The 17,455-nt window shown below is 40.4% G+C and overlaps 1 protein-coding gene across 1 annotated transcript in view; it reads right to left on the reverse strand.

The window, feature by feature from the left end:
- LOC140731514 (uncharacterized) overlaps nucleotides 1–17,455 on the reverse strand; it is a 110,703-nt gene that overhangs the window by 90,905 nt on the left and 2,343 nt on the right. Inside the window, exons 2-5 of the mRNA XM_073052984.1 lie at nucleotides 16,508–16,787; nucleotides 12,536–12,656; nucleotides 12,014–12,182; nucleotides 1,308–1,486 (exon numbers count right to left, since the gene is read on the reverse strand). Coding sequence (XP_072909085.1) covers nucleotides 1,308–1,486; nucleotides 12,014–12,182; nucleotides 12,536–12,656; nucleotides 16,508–16,787 — 749 coding nt within the window. The remainder of the gene's footprint in view (nucleotides 1–1,307; nucleotides 1,487–12,013; nucleotides 12,183–12,535; nucleotides 12,657–16,507; nucleotides 16,788–17,455) is intronic.

A 17,455-nucleotide genomic window follows, 5' to 3' on the forward strand; every position in this document is an offset into this window, starting at 1 on the left:
AAGAATGTTGCCTGGATTGGGGAGCATGCCCTATGAGAATAGGTTGAGTGAACTTGGCCTTTTCTCCTTGGAGCAACGGAGGATGAGAGGTGACCTGATAGAGGTGTATAAAGTGATGAGAGGCATTGATCATATAGATAGTCAGAGGCTTTTACCCAGGGCTGAAATGGCTGTCACGAGAGGGCACAGTTTTAAGGTGCTTGGAAGCAGGCACAGAGGATATGTCAGGGGTAAGTTTTTTATGCAGAGAGTGGTGAATGCGTGGAATGGGCTGCCAGCGACAGTGGTGGAGGCGGATACAATAGGATCTTTGAAGAGACTCTTGGATAGGTACATGGAGCTTAGAAAAATAGAGGTCTATGGGTAACCCCAGATAATTTCTAAAGTAAGTACATGTTCCGCACGGCATTGTGGGCCAAAGGGCTTGTCTTGTGCTGTAGTTTTTCTATGTTTTAGCAACAGCTTCATCCTCTCTGTCATCAGATTTCTGAATGGTCCATGAACACTACCTCAGTATTCCTCTTTTGCACTATACATTCATTTTACTTTTGTAACTTACAGTATTTTAATGTCTTGCTCTGCATTGTTGCCATGAAAATCCACCGACAAACTTCATGACATACCAGTGACAATAGTTCTGATTCTGGCCCCCATTCTTGGCCTTTTGCCCTCAAGACCTGACTTAATCCTACACCTTGCACCCTGAAATGCCAACTCCTTCCCAATCTGTGGCCACGAAGACTACAAAGTCTATTTCTACATACTTACAAGGTCCTTCTGGACTTTGAGTAGCCCCTCATCTCCACAGCTCTATAGCAATTTTGATAGTTACCTTACTTCCAATATCACTGAGCTATGATTGGTTCTGGGAATATCCACGCTCCCCAGTGGTCATAGCAGACTCCAAAATGTGTCATGCCTTTAGGAAGCCACTGAGCATGGATAATTGCTACCCAATATTATGATTTTTATTTTATTTTATTTATTGCGATACAGTGCAGACTAGGCCCTTCCAACGCTTTGAGCTGCACCAGCCAACAACCCCTGACTTAACTCTAGCCTAATCATAGAACAATTTACAATGACCAATTAACCTACCAACCAGTACATCCTTGGGCAGTGGGAGGAAACCAGAGCACCAGGAGGAAACCCACGCAGTCATGGGGAGAACATACAAACTTCTTACAGACAGTGACAGAAACGCAGTCCATGAACTAAATGGTTTGGTCCCACCTTATTCCTCTATTTATACATAGTTATAATGCTGTTCTCCAATATTCAGGTCTTCACTGTCAATTAGTCCTTACCATGGGATCAAGCAAGGCATTTTTGGTGAATGAAGAATGAAGGTGAGCAAAGAGTTCTGGGTCTTCATTCTCTAGACGATTCATCACTCTTTCTGCCATTCCAAAAATTTCAGGCCATGTTGGGAATAGATTATGAATGAGCAGGTGCAGATACATGGCTAGCTCATATGGATGTTCAGCTGTTGAACAAGAAAAGGAAATGTTAAGTATAGATCGTTGGAAGAACGAAATTTATGGCTGTATTCCACTTGAAAAAATCACTTACAATTTAAGAGATAAATATGAAACATTTTTGAAAATTTGGCGCCCTTATTTACAAAAGACAGGATTAAATATATAGGTGCTCCGAAGATGAAATAATTGGTTACTTGGGGAAAGAAATAAATGCATACACTAAAGTTATTACGAACTCCGTGGAGCGTGTGGGGACCCTCCAATATCCAGGCATTCCTTTTTTTTTTTCTCTTTCTTTTTTTTTTAGGGATGTTAGGGGGAGGGGTTAAGGGGAGGGGGGCTGGGTAACATTTTTTTTCTCATACACATTTATTCTGTAACTATTTGAAAACAATAAAAAAAGTTTAAAAAAAAAAGGAAATGTGTGTGACTGGATAGATTTGTAGGTGTCCTCCAAGCTCATTCTACATAATAAATTGTCCTTGCTTCTGAATTGTTTCTATCGGCTTAGGACATTTATTACCTTTTCTTTCTTATTCCTCCTATGCTTACTCTTCTCCCTGTCACAATATTCTATTTCTAATTATATACCATTTGTAAAGAAAAAGGACATTATCAAACTACATCACATGGAGCTTAGAAATAAGACAAATGACGTCTAGAGATGGAGAGCTTTCTGAGGGACTTTCAATGCTTTGAGACCATTGTGCAGTTGTGATGAAATCTGTGTATGATCAAAATGCCAGAAGAACATTAGTATCTCAAATGCTATAGGGTTGGAATAGATGTACAGGACATCAGAGTGCATTTTTTTCCTGGTGGCTATCCCCAGCAGAGGTGAACTATGACATTGGAAATAGAGAGCTGCTCACAGTCAAGTTGGCTTTGGATGAATGCTAACTTGAGGGGGCCAAGAGCCCTTTTATCGTATGGGCAGACCACAAGATCCTGGCTTATATTCAGGAGGCCAAGAGACTGAATTCCAGGCAGGCCAGGTGGTCTCTTTAACTGTTTTAATTTCATCCTGACTTATCAACAAGGATCTAAGAACCAGAAGCCAGATGCCTTGTCCCATCAGTTTGACAAACCCAAATGAGAGGAGCACCCTACAACCATTTTGCCCCAGGGTGATAGTGCCAATTCAGTGGGGAATTGACACACTTGTTCAGAAGACCTAGGCACAAGAGGAGATCCCTCAGAATGGCTCTTCAGGTCAGCTGTTGGTTCCCAGTTCTGTCCGGTCTCAGGTTCTTCAATGGAGAAATGCATTGAGAATGACCTCTCACCCAGGGATTTCCAGGATCTTCAAGTTCATTAAGAGAAGATATTGCTGGCCTACAATGGTGAGGGAGGTCTGTCAATACATGCAAGCATGGGAGGTGTGCCTGGAACAAGAAACCCTGCAGCCAACCCCAAGGGCTCTTTCACCCTCTGCCTATTCCGCAAAAACCATGGGCGCACATCGCCATGGACTTTGTCACAGGCCTTCCTCCTTCCAAGGGGAAGGTCATTATTACGGTAATTGTAGATCATTTTTTGAAAGCCTGCAAATTCATTGCCTTGGACAGACTGCCATCTGTGGTGCAGATGGCCAAAATTGTCCTGCACCAGATCTTGAGGATCCATGATTTTCTGGTGGACATTGTGTTGAATCGTGGTCTGTGATTCACATAACATTTTTGGAGGGCATTCTATAAGCTGACTGAGGCAACAGCAAGTCTTTCCCCTGGGTTTCACCTCAAGTCAAGTCACTTTTATTGTCACTTCGACCATAACTGCTGGTACCGTACATAGTAAAAATGAGACAATGTTTTTCAGGACCATGGTGTTGGACCTGCAGTCCAACAGCTAGACAGAGCAGGTGAACCAAGATCTGGAATGAACCCTAAAGTGCCTGGCCTCTGAAAGACCAGCCGAGTGGTGTAACCACTTGATGTGGGTAGAGGTCCCACACAACACTTCACAGCATTCGGTGCACAGGATGCCCCCTTTCAAATGCCAATTTGGGTATTCTCCACCATTCTTCCCTGAGCAGGAGGCCGAAGTTGGGGTTTCTGCTCCAAAGATCTAGTCCGACACTGCAAGGAGAGATGGACACAGGCGAGAGAGATTTTGTTAGCTTCCACCCAGAAGGCTGAAATAAAGGCTAGCCACAAGAGAACACAGGGACCAGTTTTGCAGCCTGGGCAACAGGTCTGGCTGTCAACTCAGGATTTACCTCTCCAAATGGAGTCCAGGAAATTGGTGCCCAAGCTCATTGGACACTTCAAGCTTCTCAGGAAAGTAAACCTGGTGGCTTACACTTTGAAGTTCCCCAAAACCCTCAGGATCGATCCCACTTTCCACATTTCCAAATTAAAACTTGTGAACACCAGCCTTTAGCTCCACTACCATCAGTCTCACCGCCTCCCGGGTTTGTTGATGGGGAACAGGTCTTTACTGTGAGAAGAATTTGGATTCACAAACTGTTCAGCAGTTCCTTGTGGACTGGGAAGGATTCAGATGCAAGAAATGGTGCTGGGCTCCTGAAAGGGATATCTTGTATCTGGATCTCTCATCCGTGACTATAATCATTGTCTCTCCGAGCAGCCAGGACTATCAGGAGTAGCCATAAGGGAGGAAGTCCTGTTACGACAAACACCCAATTGCACCAGTTTCTGGGGTTTAGACGCTCTAACTCTCTGGAATATGGATAGCTGGTGTGGTCCCTTTAAAGATTCAGGACTATTCAGCTAATTGGCAATCATGTTTTGGGTGCCAAGAATTGTGTATTTAAAGAGCACCTGAACAGAGCCTCCGTGCTCAATTGGAACCCTTCTAGTGATATTGTCTATTGTTAGTTTTGTGCTCAGTTCTCGATCCAGTTTGATACTATGTCTCAATTCTAGCCTCAGATACTCCAGTGCTTGAGTCTAAACCATCCCCATCAAGGACTCTCACCGTAACTCAGTGTCTAGATAGGATGTGTGAAGTGGCAAAGAATGATGCCTCAAGGAAAACAAGCATACAGATAGACAACATCCAATTTTAGTTTCCCAGCTTTTCCAAGTGAAGTATGAAACCGTCTATCTTAAGCAACACACATGAAATGCTGGAGGAACTCAGCAGATCAAGCAGCATCTACAGAAATGAAGAAATAGTTGACATTTTGGGCTAAGACCCTGCTTCAGGATCCTGTGTTGCTTTGGATTTCCAGCATCTGCAGACTTTTTTGTGTCTATGAAACTGTTTATCTTGCTCAGCTTTGCCTCTTTTGAGAATGTGACCCATTGTTCTAGACAACGCAGCCAGAGGAAACATCGACTGATGTTTTTAAAATCAATGCTTGTTACTGACCAATCATTACATTTTGTTTTGTCTGATTTGTTCCTGCTTTGTTAAACAGTGATGCTACCCCACAACGTGGACACAATTGATTCATGACATGAAAAAAGTAGCTATATAGATTTGGAAATTAAATAGCTAGGAATAATGCCTTTTAAATGCCATTTTGCAGATTAAATAGTCACAAGTAGTGCCCTGGTTTGTAGAAAACAAATCATATGTTATGGACACCATGTAGTTTCTTCTTGAGCATGCATTACTAACATGTAGAAAAATACATCAAATTACTTATGATAGAACTCCAATTTGTCATACTCTATTTTTGAACACCTTGGTGAATCATCAGCCCTTGACTTGGTTATCTTTAATACCTTCAGGGTTAGAACATTAAAGCTGTGTACATCTAGATCATCAAAACGCCTATCATTTTCAACCAAGGCTATGTTCATTGCCATCCAGTCTTGTCACATCACTTTATCTGTGCTGGAGTTAGTGGTTCATTAGCTAACTGTTTCAAACAATTCAAGAGATCAGCACTGCTCAGTCCTCTCTTAGTTATTTCTGTTCCTATTTCCAATCAATGAGCTCTTACAGTCATGATTCAAACCCAAACTTTTGCTGATGATGTCATTTCACATCCATTAACACCGTTCAACTGCAGCTCTGCAGTGTTTATGACCTCCCACCGATCTCAGTCACAATGCATGAATCATAGGTTTTTGATTTCCACCATGCTAATGAATGGGACATAGAAAATTTTGTTCCTTTCAATTAAAGCAAACTAATTTATTATTCATATCTAAACAATATCTATTCACAGTCTTTGATGGATCCAAATATAATTTCACTTCCTGAGCACAGGAACAGGAATTATGCTATTCAGTCCTCAGGCTAGGGTGATATACAATCAGATCATATACGACATATACAGTACCTCAACTCTATTTACTCATTCCCTACTCTATATTCTCAACATATTAACACAATATACAGAATCTCATGGGAGGTGGTGTGGAGAAATATCTTTATCAAAGGAGGTCTAAGGTGCTCCCTCCCTCTGCTAGTCTGTAGGTCACCCTTGGACAAAACGTAGTACCTGCTTAGCCCCCCAATCAGGATTACGTGAAGCCATGGGAGCAGGTGGTGAATGGTCGTATGAGCAGCTGGTGCATATCACAAATCCTGGTTATGCGACCGCTGACAACAGGAAGACCATCTCTGAACAGTATAGATAATGGCTGGGGTCAGCCACCTTGTAAAGACACTGCCCAGAAGAAAACAATGGCAAACCACCTCTGTAGAAGAAATTGCCAAGAACAATCATGATCATGGAAAGACCATAATCACCTATGTCATATGACATGGCAGATAACAAATGAGTAATCTGACTACCAGACTTTTTAGAGGAAGAGGTGACAAATCATGAAAACAATGTCACTGATTTTCTGAATTTGTTTTTTGCCTACATCAGAAATGATAGAGTAGCAATTTGAAATACAGCACAATATGTAGGAGAAAGATTTGGAATCAAAGAATCATGAAGTAATACAGAATGGAAACCGGTCCTTCAGCCCAAATTGTCCACACCAACCATGGTGTCCACCAAGCTTCTCCCATTTGTCCATATTTGTCTCATATCCATATAAACACCTTCTATCCATGGCTGTACCATTCACAGTCTCCACTAACCTCAAATGAAAGGAAGAAACTTGTATTTATCAACTATATCTCCAACTTCCACCCTGCCCTTAAATTCACTTGGTCCATTTCTGACACCTTTCACCCGTTTCTTAAGCTCTCTGAGTCCATTTCCAGAAAATGTCTACCAACATCTTTTATAAACCTACCGATTCCCACAACTATCTTGACAATACCTCTTCCCACCTTGACTCCTGTAAAAATACTATTCCCTTTTCTCAGTTCCTTCATCCCCACCACATCTGTTAACCACATTACCTCCCTCCCCCACTCTCTGCTTTCTGCAGGGATCGCTCTCTCTCTCTGTTTCCCTTGTCCATTTGTCTCTCCCCACTAATCTACCTCCTGGCACGTAACCCTCTGCAAGCTACATAAATGCTACATTTGCCCATTCACTTTCTCCTTTATCTCCATTCAGAGCCCAAAATAATACTTCCAATGGAGGCAACACTTCACCTACAAATCTGTTGGGGATATTTATTATATCTGGTGCTCCCGATGTGGCCTCTACATTGGTGAGACCACACATTAATTAGGGGACTGCTTTATTGAGCTCCTCCACTCCACCCATCTGCCAAAAGAAGAATTTCCTGATGGCCAAACATTTTAATTTTGATTCCTATTTCCATACCAACATGTCAGTCCATGGCCTCCTCTTATTCCATCTAGTTAGGCTCCAACCTGATGGAATGTACACTGATTTCTGCTTCTGGTATTTTTTTCCTTCCCTTTCCCTCTACTTCTATTCCCTACTCTGACCTCTTCTCTCCTCTCCTCACCTACCTATTGCCTTCCCCTGGAGTCCCTCCTTCTTCCATTTCTCCCATGGTTCACTCTACTTTCCTATCATATTCCTTCTTTTCCAGTCCTTTACCTTTCCCACCCACCTGTCTTCACCTATTACCTTCTAGCTTGTCCTCCTTTTCCTTTCCCTATCTTTTTATTCTGATGACTTCCTCCTTCCTTTCCTGTACCGATGAAGGGTCTTGGCTCAAAACATCAACTGTTTATTCATTTCCATAGATATTGCCTTATCTGCTGAGTTCATCCAACATTTTATATGTGTTGCTTGGGATTTCCAGCATCTACAGAAACTATTGTGTTTGTAACTTGTATTTATACTGTATCTTGATCCTTTTCAGGTTATCCCAAACAGCTTTATAGCCAAAGAAATTCAATGAGTCTCTATTCCAATGGTCCTCCCAAACTGAAGGGACTTCTGTTTCTGTGTTCCTTTCAAACTCAACATGTTGCTTTTTCTACTCTACTCTCAAACTCCAGCATCCTCAAGTTCACCTGCTCCTCTTAAACCTAGGGAACCTCCATTTCTGTGCTCCTCTTAAATGCTCTGTTTCTGCACTCATCTTTATAGTTGGGGGTGCGGAGGCGCAATTCAATTGAGAACCACTCATGAATAAAAGCTTTTTTGTTTCAAGAGCAGCACACCAAGCATTTTGGAGGTGGACGTGAATAGAGATCCCTAGATTTAAGAGGAGCCCATGAATATGGATTCTACAAATGGAGCATGGAAACAGAGACACCTTAAGTTTCTTTAGCTGTAAAGTTGCTTGGGATATTCTGAAAAGGACTCAGGATATTAAAAACAAGTTTCTTCCTTTCACCTGAGATTATTAGAGTTAGTGAGGCCCTGAAAATTAATGTCCTGTGCCGAGGAGAACAGGAGATAGGGATAGGAGAATAGGAGAATAGGGATAACAAAAAGGCAGATGAACTGAATAAGTATTTGGGTCAGTCTTCACTGTGGAAGACACTCGCAGTATGATGGAAGTTCCAGGTGTCAGGGGTTATGAAGTGTGTGGTTACCATAACTCGAAAGAAGGTTCTTGGGTAACTGAAGTTCTGAAGGTACAAGTCACCTGGACCAGATGCTATACACTCAAGAGTTCTGAGAGAGAAGGCTAAAGAGATTGTGGAGGCATTAGTAATGAGCTTTCAAAAGTCACTAGATTCTGAAATAGTTCTGAAAGACTGGAAAATTGCAAATGTCACCCTACTCTTCAAGAAGGGAGAGAGGCAGAAGAAAGGAAACTATAGGCCAGTTAGTCTGACCTCAATGGTTGGGAAGACGTTGGAGTCGATGATTAAGGATGAGGTGTTAGGGTACTTGGAGGCACATGATAAAATAGGCCGTAGTCAGCATGGTTTCCTCAAGGGAAAATCTTGCCTGACAAATTTGTTGGAATTCTTTGAAGAAATAACAAGCAGGATAGGCAAAGGAGAATTGGTTGATGTTGTGTACTTGGATTTTCAGAAGGCCTTTGACAAAGTGTTACACTTGAGGCTGCTTAAAAAGCTACCAGTCCATGGTATTACAGGAAAGATTCTAGCATGGTTAAAGCAGCGGCTGATTGGTAGGAGGCAAAGACTGGGAATAAAGGAAGCCTTTTCCGGTTGCCTGCCAGTGATGAGTGGTGTTCCACAGGGGTCTGTGCTGGGACCGATTCTTCTTACATTATATGTCAATGATGGGTTGGTAGCTTTGTTGCAAAGTTTGCAGATGATACGAAGATAGTTGGAGGGGCAAGTAGTTTTGAGGAAATAGAGAGGCTACAGAAGGATTTAGACAGATTAGGAGAATGGGCAAAGAAATGGCAAATGAAATACAGTGTTGAGAAGTGTATGGTCATGCACTTTGGCAGAAGAAATGAAAGAGCTGACTTTTTTCTAAATGGAGAGAAAATACAAAAAATATGAGGCGCGAAGGGACTTTGGAGTCCATGAGCAGAATTCCCTAGAGGTTAATTTGCAGATGAAGATTAGCATTCATTTCAAGAGGACTAGAATATAAAAGCAAGGATGTAATGTTCAGACTTTATAAAGCACCGGTGAGGCCTCACTTGGAGTATTATAAGCAGTTTTGGGCCCCTTATCTTAGAAAGGACATGCTGAAACTGGACAGGGTTCAAAGGAGGTTCGCAAAAATTATTCCACGATTGAAAGGATTGTCATATGAAGAGCATTTGATGGATCTGGGCATGTATTCAACAGAATTCAGAAGAATGAGCACTGATATCAGTGAAACCTATCAAAAAGTGAAAGACCTTGATAGAGTGGCTGTGCAGAGGATGTTTCCTATGGTGTTAGAGTCTAAGACCAAAGGACACAGCCTCAAAATAGAGGGATTTCCTTTTAGAACAGAGATGAGGAGGAATTTCTTTAGCCAGAGAGTACTGAATCTGTAGAAATCTTTGCCACAGACAGCTGTGGAGGCCAAGTCTTTATACATATTTAAGGCAGAGGTTGACAGATTCTTGATTGATCAAGGCATGAAGGAATACAGGAGAAGGCAAGAGATTGGGGTTGAGAGAAAAATTGGATCAGCCAGGAGGAAATTGCAGAGCAGTATTGATGGGCCAAATGGCCTAATTCTGCTCCTGTATCTTATAATCATATGGTCTTGTGGAGTATAGAATATTGAACATGGTTGGGAAGAGAAGCAGAAACTTGAGTCAAAGAAGAATGGAAGTGAAATGATAATCCATTTAGGCAGGCTTGAGTTAAGGACAACTATCAAGAAGGAGTGTTACCCTGTTCTTCAGAGATTTCTTAAATCCACCCAAGAGAAAAAAAACGCAGCACCTCAATTATTGGCTAACAATCCATCTGAAAATAAGCTCCTTTGAAATTCTAGCTCTCCTTCAACCCTGTAACGGAGTGCCAACCTATTTCTTCCATTGTTGGACCTTTTTCCTAAATGTTGTTTCTTATATACAGTACAGTATAAAGCTAAAGCATTTTGTCACAATATCTGATGAGGCTCTTTCACACCACCTTTTTCTGGCTCTTTCCCCCCTTCCTTTCCAGTCCTATTGAAGGATTTCAGCCCAAAACATCATCTGTTTATTCACCTCCATTGATGCTGCCTGACTTAGAGATTTCCTCCAGAACTTTGAGTGTGTTGGTTAAGAAACATATGTTTATGTATCATAATATATATTTATACAATACCTACCATATAATATGTAATACATTATATAGTTTATAATATCGTTATTATATTGCAATATATAATATACGTACATAAAATTACATATTAAATAAGATAATTAAATTTCATGCCTTTGGCTTCCAAATCTTTCTTTCTGTTATACCTTTTCTTATTTTGATCTCTCTTATTGTCATTGTTTGTGATCTATGCTTCTCTGAACATGTTCCCTTTGCAATACTTGAGCTGAACTTATTTGAATAAGTACGTAGATTGAAAGGACTCATAGGGATATGAAACAAACATGGAAAAATGGAGTAGCTTGGTGGACATCATGATAGGCATGGAGGAAATGGGCCAAATGGCCTGTTTCCATGCTGTATCACTCTATGACTCTATGCTCCTAATCTTCCTCCTGCTGGAATTCAATTTGCTATTCTGTCATTTCTAATGTAGGCAGAAAACAAAGTTCCAGATTGATGACACTTTTTCATGTTTTTTCACCTCTTCTTCTTACTTCTGATTCCTGCTTCCCTGAAGGAATCATTCTTCATAGGATTGCTGAACCATTGAGTGATGGTAATATATTGCTCATGTTTGTCTCATATCCTGCTAAACTCCTCCTATTCACATGCTTATTCAAATAAGTATAGCTTAAATATTGCAAAGGGAATATTCAGATAAGCATAGATCATGAGAGACATCATAATCGAATTTGATTTTGACAATATGGGCATCTTCCAGCAGATACAATATCTATCGATAATCTCCTACCAACCTGTAGCACTCTTATGTAAGATATATATGGACAATTCTGGCCTTCTGAGCATCTCCAAATGTAAGTGCTTTCTCATCAGTAGCCAAGTCTGTGAGTCCACTAGGGAAATAGTAGGCTGATGTCTATGAGTCTGTGGGTCCAATGGAGGCTGGAGGCCTGGATTGGTGTAGGTAAGTCAGTGGATGGGAGGGAAGAATGTGGCTTGTTTTGCTGCTGTTCCGTTGAACATCATGGGCATGTTTTGATGGCACCAGGATATGTGGCCACACTTGCAGGCTGCCCGAGCACGTCCTTAGGTTGTGCTGGTCGTTAAAGCAAAAATAATATTTCACTGTATATTTTCAATGTACATGTGATAATTAAATGAATCTGAACCTGAAACCCTGGGTCAGGAATTATTACCATAAGCCTTGCCTTCTTTCCATCTACCTTTTTCAATTTAAGACTTTTTAAAATCCACTCCTTTCATCAAAATTTGGGTTATCTAATTTAGTATCTCCTCTATGTGTTCTGTGATGCAGCTCAGAATAACCTAGTTATGTGAAAGTCATTACATAAGAAAGTTGGTGCTATTGCGTAGCAATCAGTAATGGTGTTGTTTGACCAAGTCCTAAGACCAATTCCAGTGTACTTTCTACAATATAGGGCTGAGCTTAGTACTAACAGGTGTCAAGCTGAAGCCATTTGATATGTTTGAGTAAATTACACATTATATTTAATCAGTTCAGAGTTTTGCTAATTTAATTTTTAGAAGTTCCTTTACACTGCAACTTCTTAGTTACTCACACTTAGATGATGAATGCTTAAAAGCAACTTGAAGAGGAAAGAGCCAGTATATTAGGTACGGTTGGAATGTTCCATCATAAACATATAGGACATTGAGTGCCTTGCTGGCTTCCAAAATCATCCGCTCATTTGTGGCAAAGGGCTGCATGCAGGGTGTCTTCTCAAATTTCTGTCTCAATAGGAAATGTCGACATGAACCATTAATGATAATCAGCTAGTTAAAATCATTTTTCAGGCATTTCTGTATCAGGCTGTTTGCACTTTATTATAATGAATGTCCAAAATATAATTAATTTCAGGAAAATAAGTATTTCATTGTCCTTGAATTCAGTAACGTATGAGTAACTAATTGTGTCTAATAATGTGAACTGATAGTAGCATGCAGCATACTCAAAAGGAAATGAATTGAATCTGATACAACATATTTTTCATTTAGTATCTCTTACATCTGATTATAGAAAGGAGACTTCCATTTTAGTAACGAAGATTGATACAGAATTAAAAATAAAATGTAAGTCTCACCTCAACTACAGCATTTTCCACCAGTCCTGAAATAGGAGATCTTGTTGCACTTCTCAATTTCAGTTGAGCTACTCTGCGTTGAAGTACCCATCCAAATTTCTCCCTGATATTTTTCTCAACACTTTTGAAAGAAGAAGGAAAGCACGTGCATTCATGGGAAAAGAAACATTTAAAAAATGAGGAAATACAGAATACAAAATCTTCTTTAAAATGTACATATTCCCATGTCAGCTTTCAAGATTATTCAAAGCATCTTACATCACAGGAGCTTTGAAATACATACATTGATAGTAGGGCAGCTATTCTGTGCACAGCAAACTCCTACAAATATCTACATAACAGTAACCAACTGAATTGGTTAAGAGTTTAAAACGAATCAAAGCTGCAAGGCAATGAAGAAACTGCAGGGTAGTGTGTTTATTTTAACAGCTCTTGCTTAAAGCAGACATGGAACTGACAGGCTGAATGGCCTTCCCTGCTGCAACCACACTGTGATTCTATAATGTGATTTAAAAATAGTGATTGGAGGATGAAAATTCAGTTTGTCATCCTAAGAATATTTTAATCTTTTAAAAATAATATCTATTCCATAAGACATAAGGCACAAAAGCAAAATTAGGCCATGTGGCCCATCAAGTCTGTTCTGCATTCCATCATGGCTGATTTATTATCCCTCTCAACCTCATTGTTCTGCCTTCTCATAACCTTTGATGCTGACTCATCAAGAACCTATCAACCTCCACTTTAAATACAGTATACTCAATGACATGTCTCCATGGCAATGAATTCCACAGATTCACCATCCCCAGCTAAAGAAATTCCTCCTCATCTCTGTTCTAAATGGGCATCCCTCTATTCTGAGGCTGTGCCCTCTGGTCATAAACTCAACCACTACAGGAAACATCCTCTTCACATCCACTCTATTTAGGCCATTCTATATTCAATAGGTTTCAATGAGATCTCCTGTCCATCTTCTAAGCTCCAGTGAGTACAGGCCCAGAGCCATCAAATCCTCCTTATATGTTAACCCTTTCATTCCTGGAATCATTCTCGTGAACCTCGCCTGGAGCCTCTCCAATACTAGCACTTCTTTTCTTAAATAAGGGGCCTAAAACTGTCCACAATAGGCCAAGTGTGGTCTGACCAATGCCTTATGATGCCTTACAATTACATGGTTGCTCTTATATTCTAGTCCTCTCAAAGTGTATTCAAACATTGCATTTGCCTTACTTACCACCCATTCAACCTGCAAATTAACCTTGAGGGAACCTTGCACAAGGACTCTAAATTACATTTGCACACACAGATTTTCTCTCTATTTAGAAAATAGTCTATGCTATTATTCTTCTACCAAAGTGTATGACCATACACTTCCCTACACTACATTCCAACTGCCAGTTCTTTTCCGATTTTCCTAATCTGTCTAAGTTCGTCTGCAGGCTCCCTGCTTCTACCTGCCCATTAACCTACTTTGTATCATCTGGAAGCTTGGCCACAAAACCATCAATTCCTTCATCCAAATCATTGACATAGAAAGTGAAAAAAAGTGGTCCCAATGTCAACCCCTGTGGAACACCAAAAGTCACTGGCAGCCAGTCAAATTTATCATCCATGACTGGTCTTGGCAAATTTTCCACAGAAGTGGTTTGTGAGTGCCTTCTTCTGGGCAATACCTTTACAAGACAGGTGGCACAAGCCATTATCAATATACTTCAGAGATTGTCTGCCTGATGTCAGTGGTCACATAACCAGGGCTTGTGACATGCACCAGCTACTCATACAAAAACCCACCACCTACTCCCAAGGGTTCATGTGACCCTGATCAGGATGGTGGGGGGAGTGCTAAGCAGGTATTACACCTTGCCCAAGGATGGCCTGCAGACTAGCAGAGGAAGTGCCTTACACCTCCTTTAGTAGTGATGTATCCCCCTTTAATCCCATGTTTTGCCTCCTGCCAGTCAGCCAATCCTCTATCCATGTGAGTATCTTTCCTGTAATACTTAACTTGTTAAGCAGCCTCATGTGTGGTAACCTGTCAAACGCCTTCTGAAAATCCAAGCAAACAACATCCACTGAGTTTCCTTTGTCTATCCTGCCTGTTGTTACATCAAAGAATTCCAACAAATATGTCAGGCAAGATTTCCCCTTAAGAAAAACAATGCTGACTTTGGCCTACTTTATCACATGCCTCCAAATACCCTGAAACCTCATCCTTAATAATGGACTCCAACATCTTCCCAACCACTGAGGTCAGGCTAACTGGTGAAACTTACTTTCTTCTGCCTCCCTCCCTTCTTAAAGAGTGGAATGACATTTGCAATTTTCCAGTCCTCCATAACTATTCCAGAATCTAATAATTCTTGAAAGATCATTACTAATGCATCTATAATCTCTTCAGCTACCTCTTTCAGAAGATTGGGTGTAGTCCAACTGGTCCAGCTGACTTATCTATCACTTTTCAGCTTTCCAAGCACCTTCTCCATACTAAGAACTACATTCACTTCTGCCTCCAACACTATCAAATATCTGACACACTGCTAGTGTCTTCCATATTGAAGACTGACATAAAATATTTATTAAGTTCATCCGCCAATTATTTGTTCCTCATTACTACCTCTCCATTATCTTTATCCAGTGGTCCAATATTGACTCTCGCCTCTCTTTTACTCTTAATATATTTGAAAAAACACTTTTGATATCCTCTTTTATATTATTGACTAGCTTACATTCATATTTCATCTTTTCTCTCCTTGTGGTTTTTTAGTTGCCTTCTGTTGGTTTTTAAAACTCGAGGTATGATATTGGACCTCAGAGAAAATCTGCAAATGCTGTAAATCAAAGTTATACACACAAAATGCTGGAGGAACTCAGCAGGCCAGGCAGCATCTATGGAAAAGAGTAAACAGGACCCTGATGAAGGGTCTTGGCCCAAAACATTGACTGTTTACTCTTTTCCATAGATGCTGCCTGACCTGCTGAGTACCTCCAGCGCTTTGTGTTTATTACCTAGCTTTATAAACTGCTTGAGAGGCTTCACAGCTGTATTACACTGCACTGGTTATATTACTGTGTTTAACTGATTCTCTGATCCTTACACATTTTACAGCTTTCTCAAAGGATAATTAACAATGAATTAATTGAATTAACAATTGAATTAACTCAGTTCATCCTGATGTTCAGTTTTCCTTTAATTCACTATTGAGTTGCTTCCTAAATACACTGAAGGTTTGATTGCCCTGTTAGCTTATTAATTTTATTTGTTTTTGACATATTTTTCTGTGAGGAAAGACATCTTGACATATTTGACCTACTCATTTGATTATTTGACTTTTGTTCTCTGACCATGTTTAAAGAGCAAGCTATTCAAGAAGAAATGTAAGGAAATTTCTCTACTAAAGATGAATCTTAAGGTTGTATACTGTATAGAAGACAACACATACAAAATACTGGAGTAACTTAGCAGGCTAGGCCCTGATGAAGGGTCTCAGCCTGAAACGTCAACTGCTTACTCTTTTCCATAGATGCTACCTGGCCTGAGTTCCTCCAGCATTTTGTGGGTGTTGCTTTGGAATTCCAGCATCTGCAAATGTTTGTAAACTGTATACATACTTGATAATAAATGTACTTTGAAATTTGAACTTTGAACAAAGGGTTTTAACTTTTTGCTGTTTTCTGGATGCTCAAACATTATATTGGGCAGAATGTGACTACCTCAACCAGAAGAATTGCTGTGCTTTTAAAATATGCCTCACCACCACTCACTGAGGGAAATAGGAAATGCTTCTAAAAATGTGTCTCACTACCATTAGGGATATACAATAAATACCAACTTTGCATTGATCAATAGTGAGAAAAGAATATTAAAGAAACATTCAAGGCTAAGATCAATAAATAATTCCTGGACAACATAACCTACATTTAAAACCATTTACTTAAAATAATAAAATGGGATGACAAACGAATTATTCTTACTCTGCTGAAACTCTGGTTTGGTAGTTTTCATTCATTTTCAGCAGCTTATCCAACCAAGTGAAACTTCTGAGTGTCGATGGAAGCAACTTTCCTTTCAGCCGTTCACAAATGGCATGCATCTGTTGCCGATCTGACTCGAGGATGGCACAGACAGAGCTTCCAAGTGCCTCACTCTGCACACAGCTTAGTGGTGGAGGATTCAACTTGGACTTCAGGTTGTTGTCACCTGTAGAACCACTTAAGATATCATCCTCAAGAAAATTTTTCACTGGGTATGACTCTGCAGTACATAATTATGTCCTTAAAATATATTTAATCAAGTAAGAAGCAGAATCTGTTCAGAAATTATGCGGTGGTTTAAATATTAAAGATTGTACACCTCTAAATTAATTCAATGGTGCAGAAGGAATGGCTTTCAGGGTACACTTGTTAATTGGTTCATTATTGCCAAATATAACAGACAATAGACATTAGGTGCAGGAGTAGGCCATTCAGCCCTGCTAGCCAGCACCGCCATTCACTGTGATCATGGCTGATCATACACAATCAGTACCCCGTTCCTGCCCTCTCCCATTATCCCTTGACCCCACTATCTATAAGAGCTCTATCTAACTCTCTCTTGAATGCATCCAGAGACTTGGCCTCCACTGCCTTCTGGGGCAAAGCATTCCACATATCCACCACTCTCTGGGTGAAAAAGTTTTTCCGCATCTCAGTTCTAAATGGCCTACCCCTTATTCTTAAACTGTGGCCTCTAGTTCTGGACTCACCCATCAGCGGGAACATGCTTCCTGCCTCCAGCATGTCCAATCCCTTAATAATCTTATATGTCTCAATCAGATCCCCTCTCATCCTTCTAAATTCCAGTGTATACAAGCCCAGTCGCTCCAATCTTTCAACATGACAGTCCCGCCATTCCGGGAATTAACCTTGTGAATCTATGCTGCA

Source organism: Hemitrygon akajei, chromosome 8, assembly GCF_048418815.1.
Source record: "Hemitrygon akajei chromosome 8, sHemAka1.3, whole genome shotgun sequence".
Lineage (NCBI taxonomy): Eukaryota > Metazoa > Chordata > Chondrichthyes > Myliobatiformes > Dasyatidae > Hemitrygon > Hemitrygon akajei.